Source organism: Callionymus lyra, chromosome 4, assembly GCF_982586985.1.
Source record: "Callionymus lyra chromosome 4, fCalLyr1.hap1.1, whole genome shotgun sequence".
Classification (NCBI taxonomy): domain Eukaryota; kingdom Metazoa; phylum Chordata; class Actinopteri; order Syngnathiformes; family Callionymidae; genus Callionymus; species Callionymus lyra.
In genome coordinates, this window is record NC_141821.1 from 14,302,124 (window position 1) to 14,316,287 (window position 14,164).

The window sequence follows — 14,164 nt, forward strand, 5'->3', positions numbered from 1 at the left end:
AGGAGCAGCATCCACGACTATGCTGTCACTGATTCTACTCTCAATGATAGACATCGATCTAGAAGAATCTGGGAAACACATGAACAAACTATTTAATACTGAATTACAGGGGAACTGTTTAAACAGAACCTTTGGAAACTCTTGCTCGATGCACTTAAGTCATTCTGCTCATAAAATGACCCCCTGACTCGCAAACTCCTGAGATTTAAAAAGTAAACATGGCCCATTGTTTAATAATTAACCATTTATTCGATACTATTACAGTTTTCAACAGTAATTACACGTTTACAAAACATGAACAATGTCCCTTTTCTCCATGTCCCTTGTGATTGTGAAGTCTTTACAGCTAAACATCCTCATCTTTTTCAGGATTATTTTTTTATTTATGGGGTTTTTTTGGGTGCAGTCCAGCCACCTTCCTAAAAAATAATTTATTGTCCAACCTTAAGTCTAATGTCTACTGTATGCATTTTTTTTATTTTAGTGCTGCCACCTTATCTCATTTCCACAGCTTGCAACTCGGTTAAGTATAGTGAGCACTTATAATTAAGGTGAGGTAGATTTGTTTTTTTAAATATTTAATTATTAAAAAAAAGTTGCTTCAATGAAAATTTAAAAAATAATAATTAAAAAGGTGTTTTACACTTTTTTGGAACGTTTTTTTCCTTTCACAGAAGTCATATTTTGTGTTTGGGTTACATTACAATTCAAACTTTTATTTTATTACCAAAAAGTTCTTAAGTGTTTTTTTATTATTTAAGTGATAATGTTGTTTTTCCCAATAAAAACGTAAATAGATTTGCACGTCGTTTTTTTATTATTATTATTACAGTAAAAAAGTTTTTAAATGCTTTCTGGGGGGAGTTTTTCTTTTGACTAAAGTAAAAAGTATTTTTAAGTGTCTTTTTTTTTTACTTAACTTTTATATTTTAATTGATAAAGAATTATAATTAAACGCGATTTGGCAAATTAGCCACACGGTTGCAATACAGTAATTCGCCTGCGGGTGGTACTGTTTATCCAAGTGATGAAAGTGCGTTTTAAATATATTAAAATGCTACACTTGTTACTTGTATAAGTTTTTGATTGGTTAATAAGATCAATGACATGCGATTGTTTCCGGAAGTTTACTTCATTTTGAAAGGTAATTGGATGCTTTAATATTCCTTAGGATTCATGCTCTTGCCACAAAAACAGAAATCATAATGATTTGATTTTACACTTTAAAGTAAAATATTGTTTGATTTAATTGTACAATCACAGCCGGTGGATTATAAGTTGCATATTTATATCTGTGGCAGCACAAGAACACAACTGCAGTGCATCCAGTGGACATCCGGTCTGAAGGTTAGAATTCACAGCACATGAGTGAGTGTTGTCTCATACATTGTTCTTTGGCTTAAAAGGGAAATGAAGTATTGAGATACTTCACATATTTCCAATAAAGGAAGTGTAGATCCAGTCATGAGTCCAAACCTCCTGTACCGAGTAGTGTCTTTGCTTTGTCTCCTTCACTCCCACAGTCTCTCCTCATAGGTCCATAAGAGCGAAGGATGATTTGCTTTAGTCGGTTCGAGGCGACTTCCATTCCTGCTGGTCATCTCTTGTTGGTGTTGGTGCGAACCTGGTGTCTCATCCAGTTGGTCGGTGCTGAGGCAGTAAAAACAAAAATCTTGTTTTTTTATTTGACATAAATGTGAGTAAAAGACGTGAGAAATGTGTTGCATTACTTGTTGGTTTTGACTTTATATGCCAAGGTGGTATTCATTTTTACAAATACAGGTTTAATCACCTACTATTTTTCTTTTAATAGTTTTTTCCCCTCAAAAATATGAAGATTTTTCTCCTTTTATGTTTTATTTCTCTTAACCATAAAGTCACTCTGATGTACAGTATATTTATACAATTTTAAGGGGGACACACCATGACTTTTTTTTTTATATTTCAGCATGTAAATATCTGGGTCTTAGGTATTTTAAACACTTAACGATCAATGGAGGCGAAGAAGAGAGTGCAGGCAAGGTAGAAAGAGTGAGTAGCAGCTGGAGTGCAAAGAAAAGCTGGATGACAGACGTGAGACCTGTCATGATGGATGATTTACAGCAGTGAAGGCTCGACTGTGAAAATAAGGCCTTTGTCAAACTGTGGTTCAGAATCAGTGGGTCAGACATTCTTAGAGAAGGACGAGAAGCAGAGTTAGAAGAGTCAGAGTAGAAGATGCTCAGGTTTTTATTGCAGGCTAGAGAAGAGAAGATTGTTAGAAGCTCATATCATAGACCACATGGAGAAGTTTGGGGACATATTGAGTTAATATATTTTACCCGGGAAATGATGTCAAACAATAAGGGTCATGGACGTGTTAAATGAGGACATGAAGAAGATCCTACTGTGATGGGAAATGTCAAAGAAAAAAATAATTTCACTTTTGCGGAACAAAAAGTAATAAAAACACAAGCTGTAAGTCCAACATTCTGGTCGGGGCACACTCATTTCCTGTCTCTGCTGGTTGCCGGGGCGAGTCTGCTTAATATTAATATGGGAATTGAAACGCCCCGGACCTGAAATCTACCGAAGCATTATCGTCTACTCTTGCTTCGAAATACTCACAGCGTGGTTGTGGCCCCTGTTGGCGAGAGTTACTGGCGCTGCTCCCGAATGACGACTGGAAATTGTGAATCGTCTCCTGAAGAATCTGTCGCTCTCTGCCCTGAGTCGGTCAGATTTAAAGGTTTAAAATAAAAACTTCTGATCAACCGGGCGATGGGGTTCGGGGGGTCTTTTGACACACCTTGCCGGCGTTGAGCTCCGATATGGCAGCGAGGATTTGTTGTCTGGGTCCATCGGTCTTGATGCCCAGCTCTCGCAGGTCTCCGTCGGTCAACGTGAGGAAAGCTTCCATGTCAACCTAAGAAGTCAGTGATCAGTGGAGGAAATACTTTAAATCTTCAACATTTTAGTGTATTTTACCTCCTGCTCCTCAAAAATGGGCTGGTACTTCTCCAGGGAGAGTTTCTTCAGAATACCGGAGAGTTCATCTGGGGAGCGTTAAATGGATGAAAGAAAAGTTTCGGTTTGTAGTTTTTGTCGGATGTTTTTTCTTACCTTCGTCCGTGATGGTCCCGCTGCTGGAGCCGCCGCTGCTCTTGGAGCGAGGATGCGAAGACGCCGAGGAGAGAGAGTCTCCCGGCACCGCGGGGGGCTTGGGTGTGGGCGAGGGCGAGGGCGTGAGGGTGGGCGACGTGCTCTTGGAGGTCGAGGAGTTGCCGGACGGAGGTCGTTTCTTAATGTCCAACTTCTGAGATACATAACAGCGACATGTTCAGTGTAGTTAAGAGAGGCTGATGATACAAATACACATCTTTAATTCTCTCAATTATTAGCAGTAGCAAGGTTGTATTTGCTCTAGTACGTTTTTGAAAATAGGTTCTTGAATTTTCCCTAAGAATAATTTATTTCAACATGTTTTAATTTCATTTTAAGTGTTGTATTCTTCTTAAGTCTTATTGTGATTCGCTAGAGTCTGATTTTCTTTTCTCTTTTTCAGTGTATATTTCGTTGATTCACGTTCTGATTATAAACTTGGTCTGATTAGCTCAGAAGTTTCGCTGGTTCGCTGTTTTTTTTTGTTAATATTATTTTTCTTTATTTATTAGTTAGTTAATTAGTTAAGTAAAACTTAAAATAAAAAAAATATATATAAAAAAATAAATAAATAAATTAAATAAATTAAAAAATATATATATATATAAATATATATATATTTATTTTTTCTTTGCGGTAAATTTGTGTGCATTTGTGATAATTTGGTAGACAGTATCTCAAATGTTCTGGCACTGACGACAGGTTGTTTTTTTATTTATTTTTAATAATTTAGTTTATTCTGTATGATGTATATAAGAGTATAACTAAAATACGTTTTCATAAGGAATGAAACAAGTGGCATAATGAACATTATTATCCATCATTCACTTTAAATGATTAGATTAAAGGCGCTTTACAAATAACCTTTACTTACTTACTATTAATGTGTTTATTTTTACATGTAATATATAGGATAGGGGTTCAAGGTTCAAAGGTAATAGAAGACACGAACCCTCTTGGCCTGGATGTCAGGGAGGCTGACGTCAGGAGGCTGCAGGCTGGGAGCCGTGCTCGGAGTCTGGCTCGTCTGCTTGTCGGGGGTCTTCACGTCCATCAGACCTGCTGCTCGCTTTCTTTGGGCTGCGATCTGGGAGAGAACGCTGTCTGCACTGCCACCTGGCGGGCGACAAAGGAACTGTGAATTCACCAGTCATGACGGTTCCTTTTCACTGTGTTCGATAAGAACCTGAGCGGTTGTGAGATTCCCGATTGACACCCGCCACTCCGTTCGAGCCCCCGGAGGAGTGAGGCGAGTGGTAGTGTCCGGAGTTGGAGGGGGATGTGGAATTAGGGCCCTTGGTGATGCTGGGGAACTTGATGGATCTGCTCACCACACGACTGATGGACGTCTTTTTGTGAATAAAAGAAACGTCATTATTTTCAGTCACACGTTTATGAACACGAGACACTCACGATGTCAGAGTTGCCGCTGCTGTTGAGCTTCCTCTGGGGCGGCATGGGCAGCCGGGGCGCCTCGCTCTTGCCCTCCCTGAGGAGGCGCGAGCGGTCAGAGTTCCACGGCTCGAAGTTGGAGGGCGGCAGGAAAGGAGGGATCACAGCTTTCAGTTTGTCGTTGGGCAGGCGTGTCAGAGGGGCGCCGCTTCGAAGCTGGTCCAGGAATAAACTCTATTATCAACTCTATTTCATAATATTTATTTACTTTAAAGCATTTGATGTGTTCCTGGTGATAAATATGAATTCTGAAGTCCATATTATAAATAATAAGTTTGATATTCAATTCAGAGAATTTAGAACCTTATCAACAACATACAAAAGTGTGTAACTGTTTATTTATTCTCAGAATGACTCATCACATTTTATTGTCAAGCTAAGCTAGCAACTTAAGCATTTATTTGAATAATTTTATCATTAACGTTTAAAAAAACAAACATAAATTCTATCTTTTCTGTGTAAGGTTTCATCTTAAAATGACCAAAGCTAGCACTCGTCTAGCTAAGATAGCAAGCTTTACATTACAGTTAAAAAATACATTATATATATATATATGCGTATATACATCTATTGAGTGTCACAGGCTGGTAAATTGTATCTCAGAATGAATGAAGCTTAGATTCGTCTAAATATAACATTCAGTTTAACGTGTCCTTCAGTACAACTTTTAAACAAACAAAAAACATTTCTATCAAGTTTCACCTCAGAATACATGATAGCACTGTTATCTTCTAGCTAAGCTAGCAAGAATAGCGTTTAACCTAATGTGTACTTCGCTTTACCTGTAGGTTAAAAAAACAAATACGTTTCTTTAGAATGTCACTTAAGAATGACTGAGGGTAGAAATGTTATCATATAGCAAGTTAGCAAGTATACATTTAACCTAATGTGTACTAAACATTAAAGTTGGAAAAAAAAACAATCATTTATCATGTATTAATGGTATAATTATCTTTTTTGGTTAACTATGAAAAAGAGACTATCAAATTGTTTGGTAACTAATCTACGTTAGACCTTGGCTCCTGCAAATGTTTGAGTACTCAGCTGGCACTCAAAGAAACGGAGTATTTGTAAAAGCAACATGTCCTAGTGCTAGTAGACCGTAAACGAACAGGTTTTCGCAGAATGACTCTGAAAGTCTTCCTACCATAGTCGTGATGAGAAAGTCTTCTTTTTCAGACGATGTTCTACCTGCAAAAATGTTTGATTTATAAAATGTTGTTCTGATCGATTCAATTTAAAAGTGTATTTTCTCGTAAGGCTCACACAGAGGATCTTTGCTCTTCACCGCCCACACTCCGCCGACCTCGCTGCCGCCCAGGACGGGGGTCGATGGCCCCGCCGAGCCGCCGGCGTTCTTCAGGTTGGCCTTCATCGTGGCATCCAGCGACGGGTCGGGGTCGTCCGGGAACGGAGCCAGACGATTGGAGGAGAGGCCGTGCCTCAGAGTGTGAGTCAGCTTGAGGCGGCGGAAACGATTCGACATCCGACTCCACCAGGACTGCGGACAGAGAAGGACGTCCAGAGATGACGAGTTAAAGGATGCTGAGGGAAAAAATGATAATTCACCTTCAGACCGCCTTTATCGTCAGGCGGCACCGGAACGCTGCTCGGTGAGTTCCTGCTCTTAGGGTGGGCGAGCGGCGTCCTGCCCCGCTGTTTGGACTTGTCCTTGTCCACTTGCATACACACAGATGCTAACAACCGTACCAGCTCCGTATCTGACCGGAAGTAGGGGATAAGAAAAGATGATAAAGTGAACACATAGGAGGTTCAAAATATATATATATAGGAGGAAAAACTTGATTAATTGGATGTAAAGTTTCCTAAGAGCTTTTTAACCCTTGTGTTATCTCAGGGGTCAAGGTGACCCGATGGCCCAAAAACATATGAAATTAAAGCATTTACATTTGTTTTCGGGCCTTCGGGTCACCTTGACCCCTGATATACAAACAATTTCCCGAAGGAGACCTCCTGAGGGATCAATAAAGTGTTACCTTACCTTACCTTATATAACGTGGTAATTTATTTTTCCCCTTTTTTCAAGATAAATTATTTGCTTTCATTCATATTTTACTACAACATGGTGATCGCTCTAAATTTACATGAATAAGCAAACGGAGATAATACATTTTAAATATTTTAAATAACAAGTAATCCCTACTGGCCTAAAATTTGGAAGTAGATCAGTGCCATCAGAATAATGAATAGTTTAATTTCACATTCAAATGTCGTAAGTTTTAATTATTTTATTTGAAATCAGTCATATCTATATTAAAGGTGTTTTTTGTTTTAGTTTATTAGTAATTGATTTTATTTTTTGAATCGAAACACTGTCAAAATAAAATTCAATTTCTAATTTTTTTCTTATTCGTAGCCTTTTTAAATTAAAGATAAAAATGTTTGTATAATACCATACAATACCATAAGAGTACCTAGTCGATTTATTGATGATTTTATGTTAAATTCAAAAGTCTACAAATTTAAAAATAATTTAATTTTCTTGAACTTATGTTTTGTATTACACAAAATCTGTTGGGTTTTGCCGGTGCTAATGTTTTTTTCGCTGTATTGTCATATATGATAGGAGCTTAAACTGTTGCTGTGCATTTTGAGACTGGTCATGTGATCGCTGGAAGCACTGTTCCGTAGTACGCTACTTAATAAGAGACAACATCTCACCTGGGTCGTTGAGCAGCATGACCAGATCAAAGGCGGTGTAACCGTTCTTGGCTCTGAGGTTGACATCCGCGCCCTGACCCAACAGATACTTGACGATATCTTTGTTTCTAGTGAGAAAACACAAAAGAAATGTTAGCATTTATAGTTAAAGTGTGTATTTCCTCCTCTTCCTCACCCGTGATACGTGGCCTGCATCAGAGCCGTCCAGCCGTGGACGCCGTCCTGTTTGTCGATCTCCGCGTTCTTCTCCACCATCAGCTGGACCACTTCCAACTGGCCGCTCACCGCCGCCATCATGAGGGGAGACGCCCCCTCTTGGTTGGAGGTGTTCACCTGAGTGGGGTCTTCCTCCAGGATCTCCTTGACGAGCTGGGAGTTACCTGCAGCGACAGGTGTCGGTCACTTCTCACCCACATTCCTGGACAATGACGTGAACACGAACCTAGTTTGAGAGCGCTGAACACATCTGGTCTTCTTCTCTCATCATCTGAGGAGGAAATCTGAGCGTGAGGGTTTGCAAGAACTGGATTGATCGCAATAGTTGTGGATCAGCATGACTGCAGGTGTGACACACATCAAAGAGGGTGAAGCCTTCTCTTCCACAAGGAAACACAATGGTGGTCGAACTCTCACACCTCCGTTAATTGTAGTAATAGAAATGGTCAGCAGCTACACTACTCTGCTAATCTTCTTGAAAACTGTTTTTATCCTAACATAGCGTTCTTTCAAACTGTCAAGCAACACATTAAATCATTGGTCCCGTGCAGGATGTCACGTCACGACCCTTGAAACCAACAAGTATTCTGCTTAGAGAGATAACTGTCTTTAACTTTGATAGTAGGTGTAAAATACTGAAGATGAAGTAACCCGAGGATTGGGTTGGATACATTTTTGACTATGTATAAGTATTACTCTGTGGGGCAGTATTACAACGAGGCTCTGTAGTATTACTCAGAGAAGCTGTGTAGTAATAAACTGTTAGGCTGCGCAGTATTACTCCACAAGGCTCTGTAGAATTACTATGAGAAGCTGCGTAGTATTAAACTGTTAGGCTGCGTAGTATTACTCTGCGAGGCTCTTTAGTATTACTACGAGAAGCTGCGTAGTATTAAACTGTTAGGCTGCGTAGTATTACTCTGCGAGGCTCTTTAGTATTACTACGAGAAGCTGCGTAGTATTAAACTGTTAAGCTGCGTAGTATTACTCCTCGAGGCTCTGTCAAATAATATGTGAGGCTCCTTAGTATTTACTGTCTCTATGAAGCTATGTAGTATTATTCCGTGAACCTGCGTAGTATTCATTTGTTTGGCTGTGTAGCATTACGCCGCAAGTCTCAATAGTATTTATATGTAAGGCTGCCCAGTATTATTCCACAAGGCCAGTAGTATTCATCTGCAAGGCTCTGTAGTATTTACTGTAACTGTGAGTCTATGTAGTATTACTCCACAAGGCTCAGAAGTATTAATCTGTGAGTCTCCTAAGTATTACTCTGACAAGATGTGCAGTATTACTCCGCAAGGCTGCGTAATATTAATCTGTGAGGGAGCAAAGTATTACTGCATGAGGCTGCAGAATATTAATCTGTGACAGTCCGTAGTATTTTCTGTATATGTGAGGCTATCTAGTATTATTTCACAAGGCTCTGCAGTATTAATCTGTAAGGTTCCCAAGTATTACTCCGAGAAGATGTGCAGTATTACTCCGCAAGGCTACGTAATATTAATCTGTGAGGGAACATAGTATTACTCCATGAGGCTGCAGAGTATTAATCTATGACAGTCCGTAGTATTTTCTGTATCTGTGAATCTATGTAGTAAATTGTTGAGTAAATGGGACATTTTAAATATGTTGCAATTAAGTGATTTTTAAATGTATTCAAGGTTCAAAGTATTCAAAGTTTATATGAAAAAAGATCAGAATAATCTTTGCAAAAATGTATCATAAAACCATGAAAAACTATGAGCCATTAAAGAGTGTCGTGGTGAAGGTGAACTGAGGTGGTACCTGTCTGCGGTCTGACGGTGGTGATGGGGTCCAGGTAGGCCTTGATGTCCCTCTGCTTCAGCTGCATGGCTAATTCAAAGGCCGTCTTGGACAGAACGTTGAGCTGGTCCGGATCAGCTCCTCGCTCCACCAGCTGCTGAGCCACCGACGCCTTCAGAACAAGAACAGTCCAAACCGGGTTCTATAACTTTTTCAATACCCGCTCGTGACTCCTACCTTCCCACAGAGAGTGGCGAGCATCAGCGGACCCCACCCCGTGGTCTTCTGGGAGTATCTCAGGTCGGACCCCCACTCCAGGAGAAGACGCACCGACGCCTCGTTTCCATGCTGAGACGCCACCATCAACGCCGTGATGTCCATGAAGTCCCGGATCCCGCCTGCCACGCAGCCGTCGTCCCCCCCGAACTCCGGGGCGCTGTTGTAAGGTCAAGCGGTTAGAACCCTCAAAAAGGAGGGACGTCGAGGAACCGAACCTGCAGCTGTTGTTGGTGTTGCCGTTTGAAATGGCATCGGCGGCGACGGACAGGTGGTCGTAGTCGTCCACGAAGGCGCCGCTCTCCAGAAGCAGCTTCAGCACGTGCGTGTGTCCGCCGCGGGCGGCCATCGTCAGGACGCTCGCCCCCAGACGGTTACGACCGTTGATCTCTGCGCCGTTCTCCAGCAGGAGGTGAGCCACGGTCAGGTGACCAAACCTGAGACCATTAATAGAAAAGATGTTTTGTCACAACATCCCAGTTCTTTGGCAAGGTGTGTGTTTAAGATAAAGAATATTTTTATGGGGAAAAAAAATAATAAAAGGGAATCTTTTTTAATTTAAGAAGATGTTGGATTAAGAACTTTGGTGACAAAAGAAAACGATGTTATCTAAGTGGCGCTGGTGAGGTCAAAGATCATGTAGAAATGTTTACTTATTGGTCAAACTCAAATTATGACGAGAAAGTTTTTCTTCAAGTTCTTTTTGTTGTCCTTATCTTTTATTAAGAGACTATGTATTGCCCATTTTAAGGATTTAAGCCGATATATATATATATTAAAAAAAATTAAGTTAGGCTAGACCTTTTTTTTGGATTCTTTTTTTGAATTCAAAAAACTTTATTGGCAGTCATTTAAAGAACAAAACGGGAATTTCTTGTGTTAAAAGCGAGGATATCCCTGACAAACAGTCAAATAAAATGGGGCCCCTGAGGAAATTGAATTGTTCACCCCATATTTAAATCTAGGAAACAGACAGCTTTGACAACCCTTAATTTAAAATAATGAAACAAAATCGATTTATTTAATTTTCCCTGAATATATATATATATATATATATATATATATATATATATATATATAAATAAAAATAAACACAACATCTCCACCATAACTAGAACCATTTGGAGAAAAAAATAAGTAATTATATATATATATATATATATATGATATATGATATATACACAATATATATATAAATATAGATACATTTATTTGTAATGGCAACTTACAGAAGTAAAAATTCAAAATTATATATATAATTATGAATTTTTACTTCTGTAAGTTCCCATTCCAAATAAATGTATCTATAAGGAGACAGAAAGTCAGGGGCCCCACCTCGCCGCCTGCATCAGCGGCGTCCAGCCGTAGTTGTTGTGACTGTCCACCGAGGCCCCCTTTCGAAGCAAGAACCGGACCAGGTTCTCATGACCGCTCGCAGAAGCGAACTGCAGACCGGTGTTCCCTTCCTCGTCCGTGCAGTCCACCGGCACCAGAGCGAACATGTCCGCGGACGTGCACTCGGAGCCCGCTTCTGACCGGAGCCTGCTCTGCCGGCCGGACTCCCTGGAAGCCCCGGACTCCAGGATCCCTCTGGCCGCTTCATAGTCCCCCTCATCGCAGGCGCGGAGGAGCAGCAGCGTGTTAGCGGGGACTCCGAAATTCATGTCCGCCTCCTGGAAGTCACTCCAGTCTCCATTGAAGTTTTCCCTCGAACTCTCAGAGTTTTATGCTCTGTCACTTCTTGGACTGAAGAAGTGAAGAACAGAGAAACTAAGTCTAGTGTCCCGGACTCGTCTTCCTGTTCGCCAGCACCGCAGCATGTTCTGCAGTCATGACACCTCCATCTTTTGAGGTTCAGGAGGAAAACAATAGTTTCAGGCTCGACCCCGTTCCGTTATTTGTCAGAGGAATCTCGCTTGTGGTTTTCTCCTTTCAAAATAAAGGTCGAAGCAGAAGTTGTCCTATGATGGGTTTAACTTGACAGCATTTTTTTTATTTTTCAGACTTTTCTTTTTGTTCATTTTTAAACGGAAATACACAAGTCATAAACACAACATCTCCCCCATAACTAGAAAATAAGTATACGTCACGAGACAAAAGAGATAACTTGAATACAATATAATTTAAGGAAATGCAATAATATGAATAATATAAATAATAATAATAATAATATGAATAATACAAATAATAAAAATAATAAAAATAATAATTATAATAGAATAATGGAAAGTGGCTTTAATATGTTAAAAAAAAATGGGAAAAAAATGGTATGTACAACCAAAAACGTCACGGCTACATTAAAAACGGTGAAAAAGAAAACATATTAAAAAGCATCAATATGGGTAAAAAGAAAAAACTAAAAAAAAAACACCAAAAAATCAGCATCAACACGTTTGGGATTGAATGGTCCTGTTTAGTCTCCCCTAAACATGGTGGGAAATCGTATTTACTATTATGTAGATGAGGTGGAAAGAGTGAAATAAACTTGAGACTCAATTGTATATGCAGAAAAATTACAATTCGTTTTGAAATTTTACAAAAAGAAATGTCATTATTGTATGATTATTTAATCCAAAGGATCTATGTGATGACAAAATATTAACTGACAAATAGTAGTTCTTATTCCACGAGGAAATTGGGGCAAATTGGCACAATTGAGTATCAAAAACATGTAAGGAAGACAAACCATAGACGTACTTTAAAATCATCATATTTACAGCTTGAACTCTGATTTAAAAGTATCTTTAGCACCTGTTGTTTTTCTCATGAATTAATAATTGATAACAAAATGCTAAAAATTAAAATAAACAAGTAAATAATAATAAATAAGGGCGTATTGTTTTTATAAGTAGCTTAGTTTAATATTTTCTTGCTGAAACAAAGAAAGTTTCAGTACAGTGCCATTACAATAATTAACCTGCGTGTCGCTGTCGACCAGTATTTAATCACCACAGAAGAAGCTGCAGGGACCCGGATGAAGCGCTCATATCAGGCGCTCTATCCTCCCATCGTCCTTTTCGCTCAAGCTAACCACGCTGGCTGTGTCTGTTCCTGGCTCACCGCTGTTCGCTTGAATTTCTTCCGAATAAGTCGGTCAGGAATAACCAAAAATGGTGCGTGGTCTCTCAGAATTGTATTTACTATTGATCAGGCAATGTTTTGGAAGAATGTTTTACTGGATTTTTTTGTAATATTGCTTAAAACGTTGCGCAGCGATTAGCTTATCCTGAATGCTAATGTTGCTTCTCCCAAAGTGCCGCTCAAAATATAAACCATGAAAACATGTTCGCTCGAGAACTTTTTTCTTTTTTAATTGATTGAATACACGGATCACAATAAAGTTAAAATTACCACGAGCTCGTTTCTTTTACCGTGTCAGTTCAACCTTACAATGGCGCGACGATTGATCTGTTTAGCAAGATGTTTCAACCCTTGACCACAATACTATGTTAAATAACTTGTGCGAGGAATTTTATTGAAAGACCTCTAGTCAGTCCAGAAGTCCACGTGAACTCGTACATGCGACCACGTGTTTCTGTTGACCGTGTACAAATGTCTATATTGTATTTTCCTGCAGGCATTCAAGGACTCTGGCAAGGCACCTGTTGAGACTGAGGTCGCCATTCACCGCATCCGCATCACTCTGACCAGCCGCAACGTCAAGTCACTGGAAAAAGGTGAATATTTGTCATGTTCATGTAGCATTGGTTTACTTTGCAATGAGGATAAAACTTCTATAATCAGATGCACACTGATGACCACAATACGCTATTCTGAGCTCCATACATGTCTTAGTGAAGAGTTTGAACATCTCTGCTCGTATCTGAGTCTGTATTTCTGGTCCTCAGTCTGTGCTGACTTGATCCGTGGGGCAAAGGAGAAGAGCTTGAAAGTGAAGGGACCAGTCCGCATGCCAACCAAGGTACTTGAGCAAGATGGTAATCCTTGTGTGGGGTTGCATATGTGTAACTCTATTGGTCATTTCTCTCCAGACTCTGCGCATCACCACCAGAAAGACTCCCTGTGGTGAGGGTTCCAAAACCTGGGATCGCTTCCAGATGAGGATCCACAAGCGTCTGATCGATCTCCACAGTCCATCGGAGATCGTCAAGCAGATCACCTCCATCAGCATCGAGCCTGGTGTAGAGGTTGAGGTCACCATCGCTGACGCATAAGTGCACATGTTGCAATAAAAAAAGAAAAACAATGAAGTTTTGTCTGTTTTCTCACATGTGTTAAATGTACCCTCAATAATGTCTCTGGTAGCATTTGTTAAGTGCATGAGTTGATCATGTGGCAAGTGATCTGGTTCCCTTGCCTTGTTAAATAACCAAACGCTTTCTAGCAAGTTATACAATTTAACTGAATAAAATAAACAATGTATTCATCGTGTGGCTGCTGCTCAGAGATGGTAACTTGAATTGGTCTAAAATGGACTTTATTAATCCCTCTGGAAATCTCTTATAGGAAATTAGGTGAAAGGATAATTGCTGTGGAGCTACTGGAGTCTGCTGTTCTCTTACAGCACCTTTGTTGTATTGTGTCTACACCAAAATGACTAAGATGTAGTTCTTTCTGAAATGACTGACCATACTTAAATGCACTCTTATATAAAACGACTTTCATGTGG

At 39.7% G+C, this 14,164-nt stretch overlaps 2 protein-coding genes and 1 non-coding gene across 3 annotated transcripts; 2 read left to right on the forward strand and 1 right to left on the reverse strand.

Annotated features, from left to right (window-relative positions):
- Positions 1 to 309: 309 nt before the first annotated feature.
- On the reverse strand, positions 310 to 11,377 carry anks6 (ankyrin repeat and sterile alpha motif domain containing 6). Its single transcript, XM_087788856.1, has 18 exons — positions 10,870 to 11,377; positions 9,753 to 9,971; positions 9,496 to 9,694; positions 9,280 to 9,430; positions 7,718 to 7,762; positions 7,451 to 7,655; positions 7,276 to 7,382; positions 6,163 to 6,314; positions 5,860 to 6,094; positions 5,741 to 5,784; positions 4,555 to 4,749; positions 4,328 to 4,490; positions 4,094 to 4,257; positions 3,103 to 3,295; positions 2,968 to 3,035; positions 2,789 to 2,905; positions 2,608 to 2,707; positions 310 to 1,650 (listed from the first exon to the last, which is right to left on the reverse strand). The coding sequence occupies exons 1-18, from the start codon at positions 11,196 to 11,198 to the stop codon at positions 1,598 to 1,600; spliced, it is 2,739 nt and encodes a 912-aa protein (XP_087644982.1). The 5' UTR covers positions 11,199 to 11,377; the 3' UTR covers positions 310 to 1,597.
- Positions 11,378 to 12,493: 1,116 nt separating this feature from the next.
- Positions 12,494 to 13,741, forward strand: rps20 (ribosomal protein S20). Its single transcript, XM_087788857.1, has 4 exons — positions 12,494 to 12,667; positions 13,112 to 13,211; positions 13,383 to 13,456; positions 13,527 to 13,741. The coding sequence occupies exons 1-4, from the start codon at positions 12,509 to 12,511 to the stop codon at positions 13,707 to 13,709; spliced, it is 516 nt and encodes a 171-aa protein (XP_087644983.1). The 5' UTR covers positions 12,494 to 12,508; the 3' UTR covers positions 13,710 to 13,741.
- LOC148081808 (small nucleolar RNA U54) lies at positions 13,249 to 13,318 on the forward strand. The gene has a single exon (XR_015711289.1). It is a non-coding gene; the product is annotated as a small nucleolar RNA U54 (small nucleolar RNA).
- Positions 13,742 to 14,164: the final 423 nt, after the last annotated feature.

Coding starts and splice junctions, on each gene's coding strand:
- anks6 (XM_087788856.1), bottom strand. CDS start 11,198: ATGAATTTCGGAGTCCCCGCTAACACGCTGCTGCTCCTCCGCGCCTGC. Junction 7,656..7,717: donor GTTCAGCGCTCTCAAACTAG/GTTCGTGTTCAC, acceptor CTGTCGCTGCAG/GTAACTCCCAGCTCGTCAAG. Junction 5,785..5,859: donor GAAGAGCAAAGATCCTCTGT/GTGAGCCTTACG, acceptor ACATTTTTGCAG/GTAGAACATCGTCTGAAAAA.
- rps20 (XM_087788857.1), top strand. CDS start 12,509: ATGAAGCGCTCATATCAGGCGCTCTATCCTCCCATCGTCCTTTTCGCT. Junction 12,668..13,111: donor GTGCGTGGTCTCTCAGAATT/GTATTTACTATT, acceptor ATTTTCCTGCAG/GCATTCAAGGACTCTGGCAA. Junction 13,212..13,382: donor CGTCAAGTCACTGGAAAAAG/GTGAATATTTGT, acceptor TCTGGTCCTCAG/TCTGTGCTGACTTGATCCGT.